The 24452-nt window shown below is 40.5% G+C and overlaps 1 protein-coding gene across 1 annotated transcript in view; it reads left to right on the top strand.

The window, feature by feature from the left end:
* The window catches only part of tsnare1 (T-SNARE Domain Containing 1), a 302556-nt gene that overhangs the window by 157951 nt on the left and 120153 nt on the right, over positions 1 to 24452 (top strand). Inside the window, exons 5-8 of the mRNA XM_041794183.1 lie at positions 2083 to 2173; positions 2280 to 2354; positions 2560 to 2616; positions 13514 to 13669. Of these exons, the coding sequence (XP_041650117.1) occupies positions 2083 to 2173; positions 2280 to 2354; positions 2560 to 2616; positions 13514 to 13669 (379 nt within the window). The remainder of the gene's footprint in view (positions 1 to 2082; positions 2174 to 2279; positions 2355 to 2559; positions 2617 to 13513; positions 13670 to 24452) is intronic.

Genomic DNA, 24452 nt, shown 5'->3' with positions numbered 1-24452 from the left:
AGAAGAGGAAACACTGGTGAATCTGGCCTCCTCCAGGTGCATCTGGAGTAAAGGGAAATCCTTCATCATTGCAGAGGGAGAATGATGTCTGTGTCAGTGGAGGGAAGATGATGCAAGGATGTATAAAGTTATGAAAAGAGAAGCAACTGGTGTTTTCACTGTGGCAGTGTGCAGACTGGAATCAAAAGCCCGTTTTCAGTAACCGAATGGCTGATGTCACTTGGGCTTTGTGCAATGTTGTGCACAGTTTATGGTTAATACAAAAAAAATAAAGGCCAGACACCTTTATTGATGAACCACCATTCATACATACAGCAATTCAAAGTGGTTTTCAGAGCCAGAAACAAGGCTTCTGTTTAGGGCTAACATTAACACGTTAACGCCTGTGATTAATGCATTAAAAAAATAATAACGCAACTTAATCATATGACTGAGTTTGACCACAACTTGTTCCCATAGTCCTCCAGTGTGGATGTTTACTTGCCTGGGGGTGAAGTGGTGAGAGGAGGGTCAGACACAGCCAGCAGTGAAGAGGGAGGAGACAATCCAAGGTCTGCTTAACAGCAATTTTATTTTTAAAAAGCTGGCAAATTTTAACCTTGCAAAGCAGATGGATACGGCCCATTCCATTTTTTCTGTACTGGTAAATCCATCTTGCAAAGCTCCCGTCTGAACCGTTTGGGCACGGTTAGAAATTGGCAGGACCAATCAGTGTCGAGGGACAGTACTTTTGGGTGCTGCGGGGTCGTGATGTATGTAAGCAGCAACAAGAGGCCGGTGCAATTATGGCAGAAGAGAATAGTGTTGATGCTGCTATGGCGCTAGATTTATCAGAACTTGACAGTATTTCTTTACAAGAAGAACAAAGAACAGCATTGTTTTCTTTTCAAAAATGACAATGTCTGTAGTCGCCATGGTTTGTGCTATGTAGAATGGAGTTTACACCTCGGTAACGGCTTTGATGTCACGTTTTGTTGCTCTGATTGGCTCGTAAAGATGTGACACACAGAACGTTCATCCAATCACACTCCGAGTTTGTTTTCAAAGGCCCTGCCCTGTCCCAAACGCTGTCTATGGAAGGTTCTTCAGATGGATGTGTGTTTGTTAACAGTATAAATCCAGTGTAGAAATCTGTGGTGGAATTGACAAAATAGAAGTTAATTAGCAAACTTTACGAGTTGAAGACAGAAAATATGATCCAGTCAAGTAACCTAAGTAAATTAGACAACTGTATTCTATATGTTATGTGTTCAAATGCCACACAAATATTTATCATATACAATGTGCATATGTGTTTATATTAGAGGTATATACAATAGATGTGACAGACTGAATCACAGCTTTTTAACTCAAGCACTACTCAGCTAAGACCACTTGTAGTTTAAATATTTGCCCTTATTTTGTCTTTCCACCAAACTATAGAAAGTATGGATAGTGGTTTCGATAAGGACTCAGATCAGCACTTTCAGTGTGTTGTACATAGAATTAAAAGAGTAAATATGAAACACTTGAAAATTGCAACCTTTAAAAATCTTAAAACATGTAAGTATACTTAAACTAAAAGCTGTTATTAATCATTATTAATCACAGGATAATGATGTGATTAACTTGATTATTTTTTTAAATCAAGCAACAGCACTACATCAATGACATGAAGAGCATCAAAAACATGAAAAGGTGCAATAACAGAAAATTAGAATACAAAATATATTCTGATACAATCTAAGTGGTTTAAATGTGTTAATATGAGTATTGAAATATGTTCAGATAGCAGGAAATGGTCACTTGGGATGTGCATTAAGATATTAGATTAATGAAAAATGATTATTAATTGGACTAAAAGAGGATATGAACAGAGATTAGAGAGGAAAGAAGCTCATTTTCTAGCAAATAAACCTCAAAAAGCATGTGTAAGCCAAACATATAAGGTGTAAATACACCAGCTCGACCCTTGTAAGACTATAATATCATAGCTAGAAGTGCCTTTAAATTTTAAGTGTTTTCATAATTCAGTAAACATTCTCCCTCTCTCTCCCTCTCTCTGCTGGCCCTTCTGTCTGTCTTCCAATCTTTTCTCCCCAGACACTCCATGCAACAGCAAACCAACAAAGTCATCACCAGCACAAGCCAGCTCATCAAGCAGCTCTCTGATATAATCAGCGGCTCTTCACGGGTATTTTATGCTCCCCTTCCTCCCTCATTCACCGGCATTCACCAGAATAAACAGTGGATTAAACAGCATTTGAGCTAATTAAAGCTAATCTTGATTTGTTGCACAGCAAGACCGCCTGCGCCTGACCAGACTAAAGACTGAGCTCTCAGAGTCCGTGCAGCGCTATGGGGATCTGCAGAAGGTATCCCCATAAATAATAACTCCTCACATGCATTGGTTCAACCTATGAATTATTTTTGATGACTTTCTTTCTTGAAGTAGGTTAAAAGTATTTCCTCTTCTACCTGATGCATAGAGAGGCAAACTGAAAAAAGGACTGTTGACCTTTTTAATAAGGAATACAAAGACTCTTCTTGACCCTCTCTCTTCTTTTGCTCCTCTTTCAGAAAATTGCAGAGCGCTCAAGGGCCCTGCTCCCTCCAGCACAGAAAGACAAGAGGAAGGTGAGCTGATATGGAGGATGAGAAGCCGTCCTTTGTTTTACTGTCATTCATAAAAGAGCGGGATGATGAGATGGCATTTCTCTGCTCGATTGCCTCCTCACAAGGGCTCCTTTGAGCTCTGTCTCGTGTCTTCTGCTCTCTCATATTCCAGTGGACTCCATCCATCATATAAAACTCATATGCAGTGCTGAAATGTCTTTTTTTTTTTTAATCTGAAACTAAACAGGTTACTGGAAGGAGTTTGTTTTCACTCTGAGATACCGGGAAAGCTAAAGGAGGCTGGTGTCTGTAATTAGGTTTAACGAATAGACGTCATTCCACACAGACTAATTTCTGATCACTTAAGCAAGATAACATAATTTAAACGTATTGATCTTTATTTGTTTGTGCTGATTGCAGTCCCAGAGGTAATAATGCAGGAGAATATGCAACACTTATACACTGAAACCTAGCCTATACACAGCATTTCATTCTGACTATAGCAGCGGATGAGTACTGAAATTGGAACCACACACTAAATATCAGAGCCAAAGATAGTTAACCCTCTCTGCCTCTGTTTGTAGTGAAATGTCTTCAGCAGCATCACCTCATGTGCTACAACAAGTCAAGGGCCACGTCCTGTTGGCAAGATAGCAAGTGGCTAGCTGGATCTATATGACACAGTGAAAACAGTTTGCTGCTAAATGTTGTACACAAGCAAAGCTTTACTTTTGGTATAAATAAAGTGAGCACAATGCATTTGGGTCATGGCGACATTCAAGGGCAGACAACAACGTGACATCTGCTAAGATAAGTATTCATGCTGTGGAGCATGTGCAGAATGCATCTTGTCTAAACTAGACTGAGGTGAGCTTTTTCCTTGTGCTGTCAAAATAACAGGTTAATAACAGGTAATTCATAAACCACACAAAAAAGTGGGGGAAACCCCCACCATCGTTTTTCATCACACCTTTTCATTTAAGCCCATAAACACTCCTCTCTCCTCCCTCAGCTGTGCACGTAGGCAGGATGCCCGGCACTATGTGAGCTGATACATGAAAAAACATCAAAGTGTTGGAGCTAAATTTGTTGGCAGAAAATTAATCGTTCTAAGCAGATCTATTAGTTTTGACAAAACTAAGCTGGCAAAGCATTTTTGTGTTTATGCACTTCCACGGCAGCAGCTGCTGCCTGGAAGGCATGTCCCGCCCTCAAACCACCTTCCAATCAGGTGAAGTCATGAGCTTCACCTCTCATCCAATCAGCAGTCAGCACTGTATCAAGTGAGCGAGCTTGCCGCTCACCCAGATAACTATGCTAGCTTGCTTGCTAGCTTCTATATCAGGCATCAGTTTGTAAATATATGCTAACTTAAGGACAAGATTACTGTTATCCACAACCAACAGGCTGCCTGGCATGTAGTGAGTACAAGCAGCCTGGAAGACATTAACATTTTAGCAGTATTTGCTCTATTTGCTCAAGGCACCCCTAAGACCAGGCAAGGCACACTATAATTAAATCCATGCAAAATCACCTATTTATGTTTAATTGTAGTAATTATGCATGGTAGTTCAAATTCACAATGCACACCTGGACATGCACCATGATTTTAACGAATACACACTACAATGTATATTTTTCAGAGTACATTTCAGCCGTGTCAGCCTTATTCACAGTTGTTGATTAATTATTACATTTTTTATATTTCTATTTGTGATATTGTGAGTTTTCAAACTATATTATAGTATCAGAAATACCTTTGAATACACATGTAAAATATCTTGGGTTTTTGTATTATTGTAAATATCAAACTCAGTTGAACAGGCAAACCAGGACATACCAGAAAGCACACCGGTGTGCCTTGCCACACCATTTGAGAACCACCTGCTTTAACTCACTAGAAGTTGGCTAGCCTCTTTATAATAAGTTTCTAAGCATTCTAGAAGCACAACAAATAAGTTAACCTCTCTAAATTTGCAAAAGAAGTTCAACTGGATTGGTTTTGTATGCTTGATTGTTTTAATCCTGCCCTTAGGGCAGTGTTAATTTTGGAAGCTATTTTTAATTTTAGTTTTTTTTTAGTCTTTAAATGAAATGCATTATAGTTTTAGTCAAATTGTAGTAATTTCTATCCTTTTTAGTTTTCGTCTACAAAACCCAAAACATGTGAGTCTAGTTTTAGTCCATAAAAAGTCCTCACATTTTAGTCCAAGCATTTATTTTCTTGCCTAAATCTTGTACCAAATCATGGTAGTGTGTTCTCTGTGCTCTGACAAACCTGGGGTCCCTGCTTTCTACAGCTGAGAGGCAGAATAGCTACAGATGCTTTGTTTATTGACAGATTTACCCACAGTGGAGAAATATCTGACGAAAACTACAGTACATTGTAGTCTAGTTTTAGTCATCTTGATGAAAACTTAACTTATTTTTGTCAGTTTTGGTCATCACAGATCTATTTTTGTTAGTCTTTTTTTGTCATGGAAATAAAGGCTGTCGAAAAACATTTTTAGTCATAGTTTCAGTCGACAAAAATCTTTAGAAACTTATGCTGAATATTGAAGCTAGCAAACTAGCATAGTTATCTTGGTAATACGATACCGTGCTGACTGGTGATTGGATGAGAGATTAAGCTCATGACTTCACCTGATTGGAAGGTGGTTGGAGGACGGGACGTGCCTTCCAGGCAAAGTTGAGGGCACACAACACCATTGAGAACTGCCACACTGCAATAATGATGACAAGGAAGATTTAGTGATGAATTACTTTCTGATAACTTAACAAGATTTTGAAGAGCTCATGGAAAGGTTTGGATGTTTTTAGCAGCCTTTGAGTACCTGATAAATTTTAGTGAGTATTCAGTTACTATCTGCATGTTAACAAATAGTCTGTAAGCAGTTAAGTACTCGTTTATTACCTGGTTAGTTAGTTAGAAACATGTTACTAACTATGTCAGTTTTAGTTAGGCTTAATTAGCAGTTAGTTACTATTTTCCCCTTGTTTAACTTACTGTTAGTTACTAATCTGTTACCTTTTAACTTACCTATTTGTTCACCTTAAGTGTTTCTGATCTTTCAGACCACCTTGATGAGCCAAACAGAAAAGTGCTTAGAGCTTCTTAAAATAACCCTCATACAGAGGAGGGAGTCTGATGTATCACTCTAATGTTTCTTTGGCATATTATCTGGACCTTTATACTGACAGTGTCAGGGGTAAAGGGCTATGGGGGCGGCAGCGGGGGTTATTACATAACTCTGACTACCCTCAGTGCATCGCAACAAGTGGAGATACCAGTGGATTTACTGTGGGAGAACAGATTGATGAAATCTAATAAGAACATTGGCAGTAAGAACAGAAGTCTGTGTTTTGTGTGGTAGATGAAGTGGAGGCTTTTTTCACTTTGTTCAGAGAGACGGCTGAGAAATGTTGGGATGTTTCAAACGCCATACATATGCATTTAGACAAACACTTTGGAGATCAATTCAAATGCTATCGACTGCTTTCCACCCACATCCTTAAATTCACATCATCAGAGTTAACTGGAATCGACATCAGGAAACTTGAGAAACTTTTGAGCGGTGAGTGAACTTGTGCAATAAGGTGCCAGAACGATTGTCCTTCGAGTTTTCCTATCAGTGTGATGTTCTAATGTATTCCAAAGAGGATGTATGTGGAGGAGGGAGCACAGTGTTGCAGAGTCGGCTGAGGAGGGGGTGAGTCAGATCATGGCCAGTACACCGAGCGCTGTGACTCACTGTGGTTTGGTCCCTGTGCGCTGACCCGCACTGGCCCCTCTACCAGGAATTAGCTGTGCAATCAGCCACACAAAGTTGGAACACATTAGCAATGCAAAAAAGTCAAGCAGGCATTCCTCCGACTGTGCTGCCTCTGTTTCTTTGCATTTGTGAGCTGGTTCAGTGTTTGCATATGCAGAATGTACGTGCTTTTATGGATGAACAGCAGTGGTATGAGCCACTAACCACAATCCTCCTAACTACAGTAACAGTCCCCGTTCAGATATCAATGAGAGGGCACGCCAAAGTCAACAGTCCACTTCATTAACAAGGCTTTTTCTAACTTCTGAAATTGGTTTGATTTCTGATGTTTTTTAAAAAGCATAGTAGTGAAATGCAACCACAAATTCCCAGATTTCAGCAGCTGACTTACCTTAGGATTTCAGAAAAAGGAACGTGAGGAACAACAGATTTTATCTGAAGGAAATGATTCCTTTAGTTTTGTCAGTTGATCCAGGCACATTGTTGAAAGAGTCTTTGATGAAACTTATAAGTTTGGTCCCATTATATCACTGCAGGCCCTGAGCTGTCCTGTCATCCATCCTTCCTTTTTCTTCCACTTATCCAAGGTCAGGTCCTGGTGGCAGCAGGCTAAGCAAGTAAACCCAGACATCGCTCTCCCCAGCGACATTTTCCCGCTCTTCCTGGGGGATTCTGAGGCATTCCCAGGCCAGATGAGATATATAATCCCTCCAGCAAGTTCTGGGTCTACCCTGGGGTCTCCTTCCAGTTAGTCATCCCAGGAAAACCTCCCCAGGGAGGGGCCCAGGAGGCATCCTGATCACATAACTGAACCACCTCAACTGGCTCCTTTCGACATGAAAAAGCAGTGGCTCTACACCCAGATCCTTCTGGATGTCCGAGCTCCTCACCCTGCCTACAAGACTGAGCCCAGTCACACTCCTGAGGAATCTCATTTTGATCTCTTGAACCCACAATCTTATTCTTTCAGTCATTACTCAGAGTCCATACGTAAGGGTTGATAAGAAGACTGTTAAACTGAGAGTTTTGTCTTCCAGCTCAGCTCCCTCTTCACCGCAGCGGTGCGATACAATGTCTGCAATACCACAGGTGCTGCACCGATCCACCTGTCAATCTTTCAGCCCCTTTCCCCTCTCTTGTGAACAAGACCCTGAGGTACTTCAAGTCCTTCTCTTGAGGCCCACAGGGAGGGAGCTGTTCTATTAATAAATCTGAAGAAGTGCGCTTGAAAACTGAACATTTGCCTTGCCCATCCCAACAATTGCAGCCTGTTTAATGCCACTACACATTGGCCCTCCTGGCCAACAAAATATTTTTTTTTCCTCCTTTCAATCGTAGTTTCAAACTGGACCAAAGAGAAGGAAACAGTTGTTTTTTCAATCATAAATTTCTCATAATGAGGGAAAAATGATCTTTAAAAGACCATTCCAGGATGGGCATGTGTTCTAGTGTTGATTCCAGGGTGCATGATCATTCAAGGACTGCTTCCATTGGAACGCGTAAGTGTCCTTTTCAAGGCATTTCTTCCTCATTAGGAAGAGCCATATGATTTCATGGCTGAGGCTAAAAGATGGAAGAGGACAGTGACTGATGAAGCAAACGGAAGAAGAACAGAGTAACAGAGCTTAAAGAAAGACTAGATTGAATATTAGACAAGTTTTTAAGCACTCATGAAAGCTTCATGAATGAGTATGCCGCAAGTCCAAGTCCACTATAACTGAGTTTCCATCAGGGGGTCTGGTTTGATTCAGTTCAGTTTGGTATGGTTTGGTACGCTAAACCTCAAAATAATTTACGTTTCCACAGACACCCGTGCTCTCACTTGGGTGGGCGGGGCTGTGAAAGCATGCATGTGAAGTCACAGACAGCGCGAGTCTGCTGATTAGGCCGCAGAGTTATAGAAAGGATGAGTGACAGAAATCAGTTGGGAATAAGCAGTGAACAGCTTTATTTCAGCTGAAAGTGCGTTTAAAAAAATCACTACATTTTAATTATGTTAACCGCTGTCAGTACAGATCCTCAGCTGATGAATACGTGTACAGAGACGGTTTGATTTGTAACGCTACGTTAATATGTGAATATATCTAGTCTAGAACAGTTTATACGACAAAATATGAAAGTTTAGAGCTGTACTGTGAGAATTCACCACATTAAAAATAAAGTAAAAGTTCAGCTGGTGTTAAAATCAAACTAGATTAGGTCAGAAATCCTGGGTGTGCTGATGTCGTTTTAAAATAGTCCGCAGCCTGAAGTTTTATGAGCCCGTTCAACAACCACAGAGCGATGTTTTCACTGAGTACTAACGTAAGTAGATTAATAACTAGTTACAGATGAGAATAACCTGTTGTAAGGCTTCGTATTCACAAAACGTAAGCATTAATTTAGTTTCTCATCCATCGCGGATGGATCAGGCTGATGTGAGCCTTTGGGCTCTGCTTTGTGTTCTTAAAATCAGGTCCAGATAAACTTGAAACTTGATTTGTGGCCAGATACCAATATCCATAGACTAGGAAACAGTTTGGATCTCTGTCATATCCAAATATATCTCATTTAGGCAGATATTAGTCAATTTTTCTCTCGTTTTCGCCCGCTTCTCACAGCGCAGACTTCCGTGTTTGAAGCATGAGATGAGCAGCTGAGTTGCGCGCTGACGTGACATCAGTGCAGCCCTTATTGTTGTGTGTGTAGCTCCACCTTGTTGGTACGGTTAGGTAAAATTGGCACCCCTACGGAAGGGTGCCGGAAAGTGGGACGGTACACGTTGGTTGTTTGGGACCCTTTCCAACTTTTGCTCTATGGAAATGCAAAAAAATGCGTGCCGTACCGCACTGACCTGAGCTGGACCACTTAGTGGAAATGACCTATATGCTGCAGCAGGATGTTTGCAAACTGGTTACCTCACCTGCAATTTCCACATACAGTCATTGTGCTGCAATCTGCCAGCAAATTGTACCGCGTAGCCAATAACTCCCTCCCTAGTCAATCAGAGCAGTTCCACTCTCTGTGCTCCAGTGTGGCACTGGTGCGTCCCTGAATCACTGTGGATACGCTGCAGGTCTATTTCCACGCCAGCTGCTGCCAAACTGCATCAGATCTCACTGATCAGAAAGCTCCAAACAGGAAGTCGAAAGCATAGAGTATCCGGTTCTTTCAAAATACAACACAATGCAAGGACTCTCTGTCATAAATCATCACTGTACAGTATCAACATTACATCAGCTGTCTGCTAACAATAGGCGGACTCAAACTTCTTTTGAAGCCAATCCGCGGCGGGCTCCATATTTGAAATCGCTGTCTCTACTGAACTTTGATCAACCTAACACTAACCTAACACTAAGCTTGACTGCCAGCTGCTAGCTAGCATTCTGGGTGACAGGAACGTAGCTTCTGCCTGTTGAGCTACTGTATCTGTCAAACAAATGAGACGTGCCAATCATTTTTTCCTAAATATAAATTAAATGATTGTGGTACAAAAAAAAAAAAATCAATGTTCAAGCTAGCTTTTAAAGGTTGGAAACTCAGACCTATCTCAGCTAGCATGTAATAAATTAGCATCTTCGATGTAAAAATTCAGCTACAGGCTATAGACATCATAATAACTGTTAACTACACATACTCATACTCCACAACTGGCTGTAGACACTAGCAGAGGCATATTTCCACATTCTCCTTGTCAGTGGGTGTTGTACTTTGGCTCCTCACATCGATTTTGCTGACGCCACCATCCTTTTTAACAACAAATGCATGTCATCTATGAGGGGAGGGAGCAGCACTTTCTTTTGACAGTGCAGAGGCCTGGGGTAGGAGTCGAAGCACTCCAGACCAAATTTCTAAATGATTCTGCTTTAAGCCACCAATAAAATATGAGCCTGAGCTATTTTTAGACTGGTCCATTTACAATCAGATCCACTTTTTAGACATTTAGAGCTTTACTGCTGCTTTTTAAATTTCTTTCTCTATCACTACAGTGATTGCTCTCCCTTAGAATCACAGCTTTTGCTGCAAATCTGCTCTTTTTTGTATGACTCCTGCTCATTATAGTAGTTACACATATGGTTACAAGGCTCTTGCAGCTCCTCTCATCAGACAGAGAGTGGCTGCTGCTGCCACTTTCTGAGTTTTTGAACACCGACAGAGAGAGGGAGAGGTTAGCTGCTGCTCTTGTGAAGGTGCACCGTTATTAGCCACCTGCCCTGAGTTAATGGTGGTTGAACTTTCTTCCAAAGCAAACCCAGGGCAATGATGGAAAAGCTACTCTTACTAGGATGAATTATACTTTGAATCATGAGTCAGTGAGCAGTGTTTGTGATAAGAGGATTAACTTACTATATTCTTTTTGTTTTACTCATCACTGGATCATCAGTTCATGCTCTGAGATTGCTGAGGTTATGTGATGATGATGACAGGAGTGTTAGGATGTGATAGAAGTAACTAGAAGCCATAGAGAGGTAGTTTTACTCTGCTGGCATTTCAAATTACAGGTCATCACTATTGGCAAACAGACTGATCAGCAAGCACTCGTAAAATGCATCTGAATTTGTGAACAGATCCAAAGTTGAGATGCTTTGTAAAATGTAAATCAAAACAGAATGCATTTGTTTTCAAATCTCATCAACTCACTTTATTTTTCATTTTTTACAATGAAACATAAACATCAGATCAGATGTTGAAACTGAGACATTTCATAAATCGATGCAACATATCTCAAAAAAGTAGGGACGGGTCCATGTTCACCACTATGTAGCATTTCCTCTTGTTTTAACAGCAGTCTGTAAAGGTCTGGGAAGTGAGGAGACCAGAGGAATGTTGTCCCATTCCTGTCTGATGTAGGATTGTAGTTGCTTAACAGTCCTTGTTTTTCTTCTCTGGATTTTTCCTCTCATGATGCTCCAAATGTTTTTTATTGGTCAAAGGTCTGGACTGCAGGCACACTGAAAAAACATAAAACAATGCTGTTGTAGGATTAATGTGATTTTTTATAACAGCCTAAAATTATTGATTTGTTCATAAATCTAAATCTTCAAAATTATCTCAATGGTTGAACCTATATTTTTTATTTAAACTGGCAGCTGGACACCAAATTAAATTGGATCAATGTATTTTTTATTGCATTAAGCCTGTTGTGCGCATGCGCATTCGTAACATCCCGTAGGTCCCGAGTAGATTCAAAATACACTTGATGCAACAGCAGCCGTCACTTTCTGAGTGGCTCTCCCTCTACACTCCAGCACAGGCATCCAGCGTTGACCTACGTGTTGAAATGCGTCAGTTGTGGCTTGTTATGCCTGAATAAACGTTAAAAAGGATATTTTGAGTGCTGACCTTTCTGCTTCCAGTTTTGCTCAGTGGGTTACCCTGTGACTTTTGACTGGGAGATGGTTTGAATTCCCTAAACCTTGGATAGAAGTGCCTGAAACATCAGGAGAGCGACATCCATTTCCTGCATTACTGTTTTTTCAGCAATAAACTTCACAGGCATGTTTTGGGGACCTCTGAGACCAATATAAACTTGTCTTAAAGGGCAAAATATGTCCCCTTTAATACATTTCTGCTCTCCCATCGGGTCAATGTAGCTGGAGTTTTCAGGAAAAATGTGTTGAGTTGACTTTCAAGACTTGTGGGAGGCATGGAGGTGCAGTGGTTAGCGCTGTTGCCTCACAGCAAGAAGGTTGCTGGTTCGCCACCCGGTCTGGGCCTTTCTGTGCAGAGTTAGCATGTTCTCTCTGGGTACTCTGGCCTCCTCCCACCTCCAAAAAAAGAATGCTCATTAGGTTAAATGGTTACTCTAAATTGGCTGGGATAGGCTCAAGCCCCCACCAACCTATATAAATGGTTGTATGAACTTAAACATTTTAAGTTCAAATGAGTGGAATATTTATATCTGTTGATTAAGATAAATTTTTATTTTCAGTTTAGTACAATCTAAAATAATTGGGTTTGCTAAACGTTTAAACATAGTTTCTATGAACTTAAAAAATTACATTTACCTAATTAAAAAAAAAAATGAATTGATTCAGTTCAAAATGTTTCATGTGACTGATTACTTCTTTTTTTTTAAGTTCAACCAATGTTTTACTTTTTTCAGTGCAGGCCAGCTCAAGACCCAGACTCTTCTGTTGTGAAGCCATGCTGTTGTGATAGATGGGGTATGTGGTTTAGCATTGTCTTGCTGAAATATGCAAGGCCTCCCCGGAAAGTGACGTTTACTAGACGGGAGCATATGTTGCTCTAAAACCTCTATCTGACCACAGAACAGTTTTCCATTTTACCTCTGTTCATTCTAAATGAGCTTTGGCGGCATTGTTGGATGACTTCTTCTTTACATGATACAGCTTAAACTTTTGTGTGTTTGTGGACGGCCCAGCCAGCTGTGTTGAAAAACAGTGATTTATAGAAGTGTTCCTGAGCCCATGGAGTTACTTCCAGTAAAGAGTCAGGCTTGTTTTTAATGCAGTGGCCCCTGAGGGCCAAAAGGTCACAAGCATCCAATACTGACCTTTGGCCTTGCCCCTTTGCACAGAGATTTTTGAATCTCTTAATGACTGTATGCACTGTAGATGGTTGAATATGAAAAGCCTTTAATTCTGAGACCGTTCTTCAGTAATTTATTCATTAAAAGTGCACTATAATCAACATATCTGCAATACACATCAATATAAATATGCTGGAATTAGCACAATGACTAAATTTCATCCATTTCACAATAATTAGATGCTGCTCTTTGCAGATTAGTGAACCTCTGCCCATCTTTACTTCTGAGAGACTCTGCCTCTCTTAAATGCTCCTTTCATGTTACTGACATGTTGTCGACTGACCAAGTTAGTTGCAAACGCTCCTCCAGCTGCTGTTCATTAGTACCACTTACTTTTCCAGCCTTTTTTTGCCCTGCCCCTACCTTTTTGGAGATGTGTTGCTGCCATCAAATTCAAAGAGCTAATATTTTTCATAAAATGATAAAATGTCTCAGTTTCAACATCTGATATGTTGTGGTTTGAATAATATATGGGTTTATGAGATTTGACAATCATTGCATTCTAGTTTTATTTACATCTTACACAGCATCCCAACTTGTTTGGGAAGGGGGTTTTAAACTGAATAACTAGTCTTACTTTATCTGATGATTTTATGCCCTTATGCTCCCACAGAGTCCTCAGACCCCGTCCACAGAGCAGATTGAGGAGGGTCCACTGTTTGGAGAGGCGCTGGGCTCAGAGGGAGGAGCTGAGGCTTTCTTGTCTGAGATCAGTGAGGAGGATGTGGAGGTGCTCCGCCAAAGAGAGGAGGCCCTGCTGCAGATTGAAGTAAGAACACAGTCTGGAATATGTGCACTAAAAGGGAGAAACTAGGCACTCCAAGCATGCAACATGTAAAAATGAGGAAAGGAATATTTTAAGAGGATCTATCAAAAAGGCCGAATCATTAAAAAACCCAACAGGGTTTTCATCAGAGCCTACCAGGGTTTTTTTTTTTTTCTGTTTGTTTCTAAGCCCTGATTAAGACTTTTAAAGACAATTGTCAAACATCTATTTTTTAAAATAAACTGTCTATTTTAATAGAGGTTTTTAAAAGATTTCTTTCCTCATTTGTGAATTATTCATGCTTAGAGTGCCTGGTGTCTCTTTCATCATTACGAGTTTTCCCCACTGTTTTCCAAATGCACCCAAAGCTGTGTTACATTTCTTCTATTTTTCCACATTAAGCAGCCTTTGTATCTATGATCTGAAATGCTTTCTAACAGTGGTTCATGGGTTCGGACTCAAAAGTGGGCTGCAAAGCTGTTTTCTGTAGGTTGTAAGGGGGACCAGGAAGAAAATGCAGCAGAGAGACTATAAAGTACAGACACCTTTACATTTTTTTTTAGTGTTTCCGTTGATAACAAGCACATTTTGGTCATTTTATCAAGATTTCAACTTATCTCCTATATCCCTGAATGAAAAAGCTGGGATTGAACTCTGCTCTTTCTCCCTGGATAGTCCAGTTTGTCTTGAGTGGTGTGGAAGCTCATTCAAACTCTGACAGGGACCAAACAAGTGAACTCTGGTCTGCTGAAAAATTGAGGTCTTAGTTCTCTTCAGGGAACCCTGGTGGGGTAGTTTGAGGTGTGAAAGCAAAGCAGCAAACTTGAGAGACAAAGGCAGGAAGTGGTTTAAAGGCTAATAAATTATGGATAAATACAGAACTGTGCAGAACTTTAAGGCATGTTTGGGCCAAAACTGAGGCTGAAGTAAGGTGTGTAATGCTGAGTAAGACTGCCTGAGGGAACTATTGGGAGGGATGTAGCGTTGCCACAACCCCTGGTTGTGCTGTGGATGTCCCACATGCGTGAAAACCACAGATGGTGTCCAGGTGTAACACCAGGGCTGAAAAGGCCTGGACAAAAGACATGCTATTGACCTTAGCTTCTAAGAGACAATGGTGTAGGTCTACATGTGTTGAACTTGACATTGCCCTCCCCTTTTTTAGTCTCAAGTTGTGGCACATTGGGCCTGTGATTAATCCATATGCACATGTACAGACATGACACTATATGTGATTTAATACATTCAAATACATGTGGATACCCTGCTTGGCATCTGTGTAGTCACAGCAACTTGTCGGAGTCTGTCCATCTCATTTTGGCATCATTATTCTTCTTCGGTAATGATTTAATCATTCTGTAATGAAAGGCTGGTCAGCTCACTGCTCATACAGAATAAATGTTGGTGTTGCTAAACTGGGATGGGGTTGGATTTCTAGTTTCTGTTCTGGCAAATAGATGAGTCGTTTTTGTTTTCATCTCCTTCTTTTCTTCATCTCCTTCTTTCTTTGTTTTGGATAACAGTGTCACAGATGAGCAATGGTTATAATTGACAGTTTAGTTCGTTTAACCAAGTGCAATGTGAATGCAAACCAAAGCACATAAAGTTAACCTTGCAAGGCAGATGGATACGCCTGTTTTTCACTGGCGAATCCATCTTGTAAAGCTCCCATCTGAACCGTTTGGGCCTGGTTAGAAAGTGACTGGACAAATCAGCAATGAGGGGCAGTACTTTCAGGCCCAGCAGAGTCGTGACGTAAACAAGCAGCAGCAAGAGCTGGTGCAGTTATGGAGGAAGAGATTAGTGTGGATGCTGCTAAAGCGCCAGTTTTATCAGAAGCTGACAACATTTCTTCATTAAAAAAAGAACAAAGAACAGCAGTGAGTTGTTTTCTTTTCAAAAATGACAAAGGTCGAGTACTTACATGTCTATAGTCACTATGTTTCGTTGCTCTGATTGGCCCGTAGAGATGTGACAGACAGAACGTTCACCCAATCACACTCCGAGTTTTTTTCAAAGCCTCTACCTTTTCTCAAACATTTCCTATTGAACCTTTCCCAGATGGATGTGTGAAACAAATCTACCTGGCATGTCAGGTTACATGAAAGTGAGACAATGTTGCAATGTCAGCCCCCAGTTGGACAGAGTCCTCTGGGCGATTAGATGTGAAAACCACATAAGAATCTACAGTATGGTAGAAGGTACTGCATCTTAACAATATGTAAGGTTGCAATAAGCTTTGACCTCCAAAATCTAATCAGTTCACCCCCAAGGAACGGTTGTGCCTGATTTCACCCCCCAAAAAATCCTTGTGAAAGACTTGACATTCGTAACCTGGCACGCCAGATGGATGTATTTTACACATCCATCTGGTAAACCACTTACAGACAGCGCTTGGGAAAGGGCAGAGCCTTTAAAAAAACTCGGAGGGTGATGGATGACTGTTCTGTTTGTCACATCTTTGTGGGCCAATCAGAGCAACAAAACACATGACGTAGTCGCTATCAAGGAATCTCAATGGAGAACTGCATAACGTGAACCCTGGCGACTTTAGACATGTCATTACACAACTTTTGTTGTTTTTGAAAAGAAAACAACTCACTGCTGTTCTTTGTTCTTCTTTTACTGAAGAAATGTCATCAAGTTCTGATAAAATTGGCGCTTTAACAGCTTCTACGCTAATCTCTTCCGCCATAATTGCACCGGCTTCTTGTTGTTCCTTGCTTACTGTAATTTCCGGACTATAAGTCGCTACTTTTTTCCCATGCTTTGAACCCTGCGGCCTATACAACGATGCGGCTAATCTATGGATTTTTACATAGATTAGTTACAGCCTACGGCCACTAGGGGACCTTCTAAATCTATGGATTTTACAGGTTACGGTCCCCCACCTTTAAACTCTATGGGCTCTGTGGCCGGTCCACGTCCCCCACCTTTAAGAGGCGGGCTCCAGCAGGAAATGCTGGAGGCCTGAAAAGAGTGAGACAGCCAGTTCGTGCGAACAACGAAAGCAAAAGTGGAACCAAATGCAGTACAAGAGACAGAACAAGAGCAAGACAGACATTACGAGAGCGAGACAGACATTACGAGAGCGAGACGGTTTGCACAAAGGAAGTTTTCATGCACAAACCCTCATTATGGAAAACAAACAAAGAAATGCATATGATGCAGCTTTTAAGTTAAAGGCAGTCGATCTGGCTGTCAAAGAAGGAAATAGAGCTGCTGCACGTACCCTTGGCATCAGTGAATCAATGGTGAGACGTTGGAGACACTAGCGTGAAGAACTGGCTCAATGCAAAAAGACAAAAAGCTTTCAGAGGTAATAAAAGCAGATGGCCCCAACTTGAAGACTTTCTTGAAGATTGGCTGAACACACAGAGAGCAGACGGCCGAGATGTTTCCACCGTGCCACCGTTCCACCTGCGGCTTATAGTCCAGTGCGGCTTGTATATGTACACATTTGTTTTTTTTCCCTAAATTTAGCTGGTGCGGCTTATATTCAGGTGCACTTTATAGTCCGGAAATTACGGTACATCATGATTCCGTTGTGCCTGAAAGTACTGCCCCTCAATGCTGATTGGTCCTGTTACTTTCTAACCGGGCCCAGATGGTTCAGATTGGAATTTTGCAAGATGGATTCGCCAGTGAGAAACACGGAAATGGGAGACCCCATCTGCTTTGCAAGGTTAGAATGTACTGGCTGGTTGGCAGAATTACTGGCAGAGAGATGAGGGAAAAAAATGGAATTAGACAAGGCAAAAAAACTCACTGAAAAATCACTAGATTCAAAGGTTGCAGAGGAGCCAGGTTCTCTAACTAGAAGCTGTAGTACACAGGTGGCTAGAAGTTCATCACCGGGTGAGGAGAACTTGATTGCCAAGCATTGGCTTCAGCCGTGACCTTCCCTGAGAGATGACAGCTGAGGTGAAAGTCAAGTGGGTGTGGATAAAGTTTTACTCTAGCAGAATTTCATCTGTGTTTTTTCTCCAACTCTGACTGTGGCTGGAAATAAATACAGTCAAAAAGAGTAAATTTGACATTTTTTATGTCAAATTTTTTAACTCTGGAAAAAATAACTCCACAGGTTTTGCTGTTTAGGCTAAAACTGCTTCAGAATTTATAGTCTCCCATGTTTGTAAAATTAATTTAAAACTAAAAATAGTCCAGGATGTAGCCATCCTACGTCTGGCTTGTTGTTCATCCTGGATCCAAAGGGAGATTGTAAACTTCCTCTCAAAATGTCAGCCATCTCCATTCTGAGTTTTGCCATTTTGGCTGTTTCCATCTCGGATATTCTGAGTAGGTTGTGATCATATTTGGAGAAGCAGGATGTGATCACAGGATTAAAAAAGATCATTCTATTTTTGAGTGGACTCTTTATCTAAATGACAAGATAAAAGTTTAAAATAGTTTTCATTTAGTTTTTTATTCCAAGTTTCAGTGAAACCCATAAAACAACCCAGACAAAATGTAACTGAGCATGAAGATGGACTGCAATGTATATTTCTTCCCTTTTGTTCAAGCAGTCTGTTTAAAACTGTTTATCATTTGAACCAACATCTAATCCCTTCGTGACACTCTATGACACTTTATTTCTGCTGTTTTACATGGAATATATTCATCAGGCACCCTTGGACTGAGTGGAAAAGGAGGAGAGTGAAGAAGTCATAAAGTATTAGATGATGTAGGAACACTTGTTGATGCCAGTCTTTTAATTTATTTATTCGAAAACTCTGACTCTGACTCCTAACTCCTCTGCAGTGTCCTTAAATAACAGTCAGATCCCACAGAGGCGTGCGATTTGGCTTGCTACCCAAAAAACGTGATTTTTCTTGCTGTTAATAATCAAATTTCTGCGTTGCATTAGCCATAAAATGTTGTCCCTCTGCAGATACATTTCCCACATGCATGCCCCGGCAGCCAAAAAATTGCCACTCATGGTTCACTTTCCCCACTCATGTATTCCCAGCCAGCAAACGAAATCCAATCCACCAACCTTGTGATTATAAGCTTGTTTACCAATATCCTCCCAGGGCTACGCTTACTTAGCTGATTGCAACTTGTTTGAAATAAGTGTAAGTCTGCATAAGGCTCTTCTTCAGTCCTAGAAATGCAACAAATAAAAAGCCCAGGCCGTTTACCTTTAAATCAGTCAGGTATCTGAGGTGGAAAACACCTGAATCTCAAACACTCCTGAATAAAAAAGAGAAAAAACACACCACTCATTTGTTTTCTTCCAAAATTGCCTCCCAGGAGGCTAGCACATGCCAAGTTAGTAACTAGAAACTCTGACAGACTCACACTTTCCAAAGCTTATTAGTATTTTGTCACAGTGCTCCCCATGCTGCTGCAGGATATTGAATGCTACCCAATTACTAAGGTGCTTATATAGACTTGTTTGTTCCTTTACCTTGGTAACTTGTGGATTGAATCATAATGCTCCCACTCTTAACATTTGAAGCCCACATGGAGGGACACATCTTTCTCTTGCATCATTCTCTCATACTAGGAACATTTCATTTCTAATCATATTTTTTCCCATTTCCCATCAGATAAATTATCAACATTTTTGATCTAGGAGTCTGAGAATTGGTGTCCAACAGCAGAAACAGCACAGAAGACTCCTGCGGCCATTTTGGCTAATACTGCAAGCTGCATGCAAAACATCCTTGATTGCTCTCTGCATTTAATGCCACTTTTAACAGCTTTTCTCCCTCATTATACAGTCATGAATGAAAGTATTGGCACCCCTGGAATTTTTCCAAAAAATAGACCATGTCTCTCAGAAATTGTTGCAATTACTAATGTTTTTGGTATACACGTGTTTATTTAATTTATGTGCATTTAGAACAAAAACATTGGCACAATTTTACACAAAACTCAGAAATGGGCCGGACAAAATTATTGGCACCCTTTTAAAACTGTGGGTAAATCATTTTATTTCAAACATGTAATGCTCATTTAAACTCACCTGTGGCAGTAACAGGTGCTGGCAATCTAGAAATCACACCTGAAGCCAGTTAGAATGTCTAAAAGTTGACTCAACCTTTGTGTTGTGTGCCTGTGTGTGTCACACCAAGCATGGAGAAGAGAAAGAGGAGCCCAGAATCATCTGAGGACTTAAGAATCAAAATTGTGGAAAATATGAACAATCTCAATTTTTCAAGAACATCTTCAGAGATCTCGAAAGTCCTTTGTCCACTGTGTGTAATATAATCAAGAAGTTTATACCTCATGGCACTGTGGCTAATCTCCCTGGACGTGGATGAAAGAGGAAACACTGACAAAAGAAGGCAATGCATGACAGTTGGAATGGTGGATAAACATCCTCAGTCAGCTTCCACACAAATTCAGGCTGTCCTGCAGACTCAGGGTGCAAAAGTGTCAGCTCGGACCATACGTCGTAACCTGAATGAGATGAAGCGCTATGGCAGGAGACCAAGGAGACCCCCACTGCTGACAAAGAGACATAAAAAAGCCAGACTGGAGTTTGCAAAAATGTACCTGAGTAAGCCTCAATCCTTCTGGGAGAACATTTTGAGGACAGATGAGACTAAGGTAGAGCTTTTTGGAAAAGAACATCATTCTACTGTTTACAGAAAACAGAATGAGGCCTACAAAGAAAAGAACACAGTACCTACAGACAAACATGGTGGAGGTTCAAAGATGTTTTGGGCTTGTTTTGCTGCCTCTGGCACCTGGTGCCTTGACTGTCTGCAAGGAATCATGAAGTCTGGAGACTATCAAAAGATTTTGGGCTGCATTGTAGGGCCTAGTGTCAGAAGTCTGGGTCTACGTCTGAGGTCATGGGTGTTCCAGCAGGACAATGACCCCAAACATACCTCAGAAAGCACCAAGAAATGGTTGGAGACAAGGGCTGGAGAGTTCTGAAGTGGCCAGCAATGAGTCCGGATCTAAATCACATTGAACACCTATGGAGAGATCTCAAAACTGCTGTTGCAAGAAGCACCCTTCAGAGAACTGGAGCAGTTTTCAAAATAAGAGTGGTCCAAAATTCCAGTTGAGAGGTGTAAGAAGCTTGTTGATGGTTGTAGGAAGCGATTGATTTCAGTTATTTTTTCCCAACATTGTGCAACCAAATATTAAGTTGAGGGTGCCAATAATTTTCTCCAGCCCATTTTTTAAGTTTTGTGTAAAATTAGGTAATTTTTGGCTTTATTCTTCTGATTTTTTGTGTTGTTCCAGTGCACATAACGGAAATAAACATGTGTGAACCAAAAACATTTGTAATTGCAACAATTTCTGGGAGAAATGGTGTATTTTTCTGGAAAGATCACAGGGGGTGCCAATACTTTTGTCCATGACTGTACAAAATTATACATTATCTATTTCGTAACAACACTTTATACGTTGCACTCTTATGCATTTGAGATCACAAGCAGTGCAAGTCTTAGCCATTTATAGAAATGTTTAGAGCTGTAGTGCTACATTAATCAAGCCACAAAATGAAGCTGGGCTTTTACAGTCGCTGCTACCACAAGCATTCAGTTAGTGATAAATAAAAGCTAAACCCTACTCCTTTCAGTTAGGACCTTGGATTTCTGCAGATCAACCAGATGGTAAAATACTATCATCACACATTTTTACAAACATATTAAATAACCACAGGGTAATCTTTTCTTAGTCACTAATGTTTTCTGTGTGTTATAAATGGAAAACTCTGAGTTTCAAGTTCTGATTTGTTTTTTTTTTCTTTTGTATTTAGAGTCCTATAACTTTAAAAAAAAAAAATCAAGTTACATTTCTATAGTAGATATATTCGTAAAGCCCAGGCTGTCCTGAAAAAAGGATGTTTAGAGGTTGATTGTGCGCCACAGGGTTGATGTTTTACAAGCTTTTTAAGACAAAAAGTCCAGACAAGACCTAATGGCTTTTTTTTACCAGTAGCTAGAGTAATACAGGCATAATTAAATTTGTGTTGATGTTGTCTTGTTAGAGGAATGAGGAAAACAGAATCCTATTTTGTATGTCCACTAGTCACAGTGTGAAATTTACATACCTGTATGTTTTTGTGAAATCCATTAATGGCAGACTTTTAGGATATTCTGTAAACTTTGTCACCCATCTTAAAATCACATGGCAGAGTGAGCAGAGACAGAGGCCTGACACATGATGCAGCAGCCTGTTCTTAAAAAGGACAAGCCTCTATACGTGCCAGTCCAGCTCTGATCCTCAGTTTGCCATCCAGAGCTTTAAAGACTAATGATAATGTTTGAGCAGCCTTTTGCAGCATAATGAAGATGTATCTCCTTGCCCAGTTGGAGCTGTCTGAACTTCATCAACGCTTCAAATCAGCTAATCCCACCGCAGGAGCCGCGCTGAATAGGAGCGAGAGGAGGAAGAGCATCAATCTCTTCCTGCAGAGTGACACAGTGAAAGAGCAGCGGCACGAATGACAGCTTCATTTCAGCGCCGCTGTGGAGATGAGCCAGGCGGAGGATTGGTGTTCAGACAGGCCTGTCTGGCCGGCACTTTAGTCAGAGCATCATGGATGAGTGTCATAGTCAGCGCTCAGGCAGGTGCTGAGGGGCTTGACGGTGCTCCTTTGGGGAGAGTGATAGTATCTGACAATGTGCTTTTTCACCTCCATACCACCCTCCCAGCCTGGGCCCTTCATTGCGCTGTGTCAGCAGTGTTTATGTGAGTCTAAAAACACACATTTCTTCACTGGCCCTCTCCTGAGGGACTGAGACGGTCTAGATCATGTTTTTATCAGTCCTGCTCCCTCCAAGCTCGCTGTGGTGTCGGGTTAATTCAACTCCCCTCAGAGACGGGACATATGTGTGACCTCTACAAAAAGCTTCATGGCTGCAGCTACTGATGCACCATCTGATCACAACACCACTCTCTCTAGGGTTTTACAGAAACCACAAACCCTGTTCACATTCATACTAACACCACAACCATGTCTTCCTGTCCAAAAACAGGCCTTTATATGAGGAGAACTGAGGAGCTGTTGATGAATTGAAGCTGTCTTAAATATGGCATGCCCTGTGCAATTTAAATCAGTGGTAATATCATTAACTAAAATATGACCACAAATGTGTGTCAGCTTTTTTATCATGAAGATGAAGAGACTAAGACTAGCTAAGAATAGATGTTTGATACTAACACTTTAATGAAAGTAAGCTGAGTTTTTGTCAGAGACTAAACCAAGACTAAATGTTGGAGCTGGACATTAAAACTCGTGATATTTCATAATATTTCGTATTATGTAAAACACAAGCTTAGATCAGGTGAGGGAGGTACGAGGTTCAAGGTACGTCACAGTTTTCTTCAGTTTATTCTATTTTATTCTACATTACAATGAGTGACTTGCATTTACATTGATTTTACATTTATTTATTTATTTATTCTTATTTTGACTGTTAATGCTAACAACATTCATTTTGGAGGGTACAATTTTATTTTCAATAGACTTTTTTATTCTAGTATCAGAACCTGTAAGGGCTCACCAATAATCCCTGTCAACTTTTGTACACACTCAGGCTGTTGGTGACCAAAAAAGCTCCATTAAAACCCATTAAAACCATAATTTTGATCCTCCAGCTATCACAGTAAAAAACATGCATTTTAAGTTATTAGGCTTTCATTCTGGAGTCATTGCTTCAAATTTCAGAAAGCAGTTTTTTCCTGTTTTTCACTAAATGTCAGCCATTTTCCCACATGTTGCACAAGGGGGATTTATTTATTTATTTATGTATTTATTTATTTATTTTTTGCCCTATAGGGTTACTATTGTAAATATTTATTGCCTATACCCAGACTAGGCATAGCAGGTCAGGAACCTGCAGCTCTCAAGCCACATGCAGCTCTTTTCTCCCTCCCAAGTGGCTCTCTGTTGCTGTGCCAGAAATTTGAAACAAAGGAAACTTCCTTTAAAATATTTTTTCCAATGCGGTATTGAGATACTTTTATATATTTTAGACATAAAACGTGCAGCTCTTTCATTCACTTCTAACTTTATTTTTACAGATAGGCCTATTTTATCAACTTAAATATGCGTCATACCGTGCCTCTATGGTGCAGCCCATACTGGCGATTTCCTGTCTTTTAAAATAAAGGTCAGGATGCTGTGTTGTTACAAATGACACCTGAAGCAGGAGCTTTGTGTGAGTGAAGTTTTAAATATCTGAAATCTGGTTTAGCAGCAAGAGGGAAGGCTGGAATGTGAAAACGACAATCAACTTTGATAAGTTTCATACTAAACTGACACATATGTCGGACTAAAGTAGTGTCAGTGGAGAATGTGAATGGTAATAAGGTTAAAGGTGCAGTGTGTACACTGCGTTCCACATTATTATGCAAACGACGTTTTTTTTTCTGTGATTTTCTTAATATCAATGTCATAATATTTTTCAAGTCATCAACAGTTAGAGTATAATTCAAATGTTTTTGAACAAACTTCATAATGATAACTACTATTTTTTTTTAAATAAAAACCTCAGGCGCGGCGGTAGTCGAGTGGTTAAGGCGCATGCCATATACGCAGGCGACCCGGGTTCAAATCCAGCCCATCGCACTATTTCCTGCATGTCTCTCCCCGCTCTCTCCCCTGTTTCCAACTCTATCCACTGTCCTATCAAATAAAGGCAAAAAGGCCAAAAATAAAATAAAATAAAAACCTCAAAATGCACTTTTCCACATGTTCCACATTATTAAGCAGGCCACAGGTTTCAGCAATATGGGAAAGAAAAAGGATCTCTCTGCTGCTGAAAAGTGTCAAATAGTGTAATGCCGTGGACAAGGAATGAAAACATTAGAT

The sequence above is a fragment of the Cheilinus undulatus genome, linkage group 8, assembly GCF_018320785.1.
Source record: "Cheilinus undulatus linkage group 8, ASM1832078v1, whole genome shotgun sequence".
NCBI lineage: Eukaryota > Metazoa > Chordata > Actinopteri > Labriformes > Labridae > Cheilinus > Cheilinus undulatus.
Note: the sequence above shows the minus strand (reverse complement) of the source record. Positions and strands in the feature narration are given on the sequence as shown.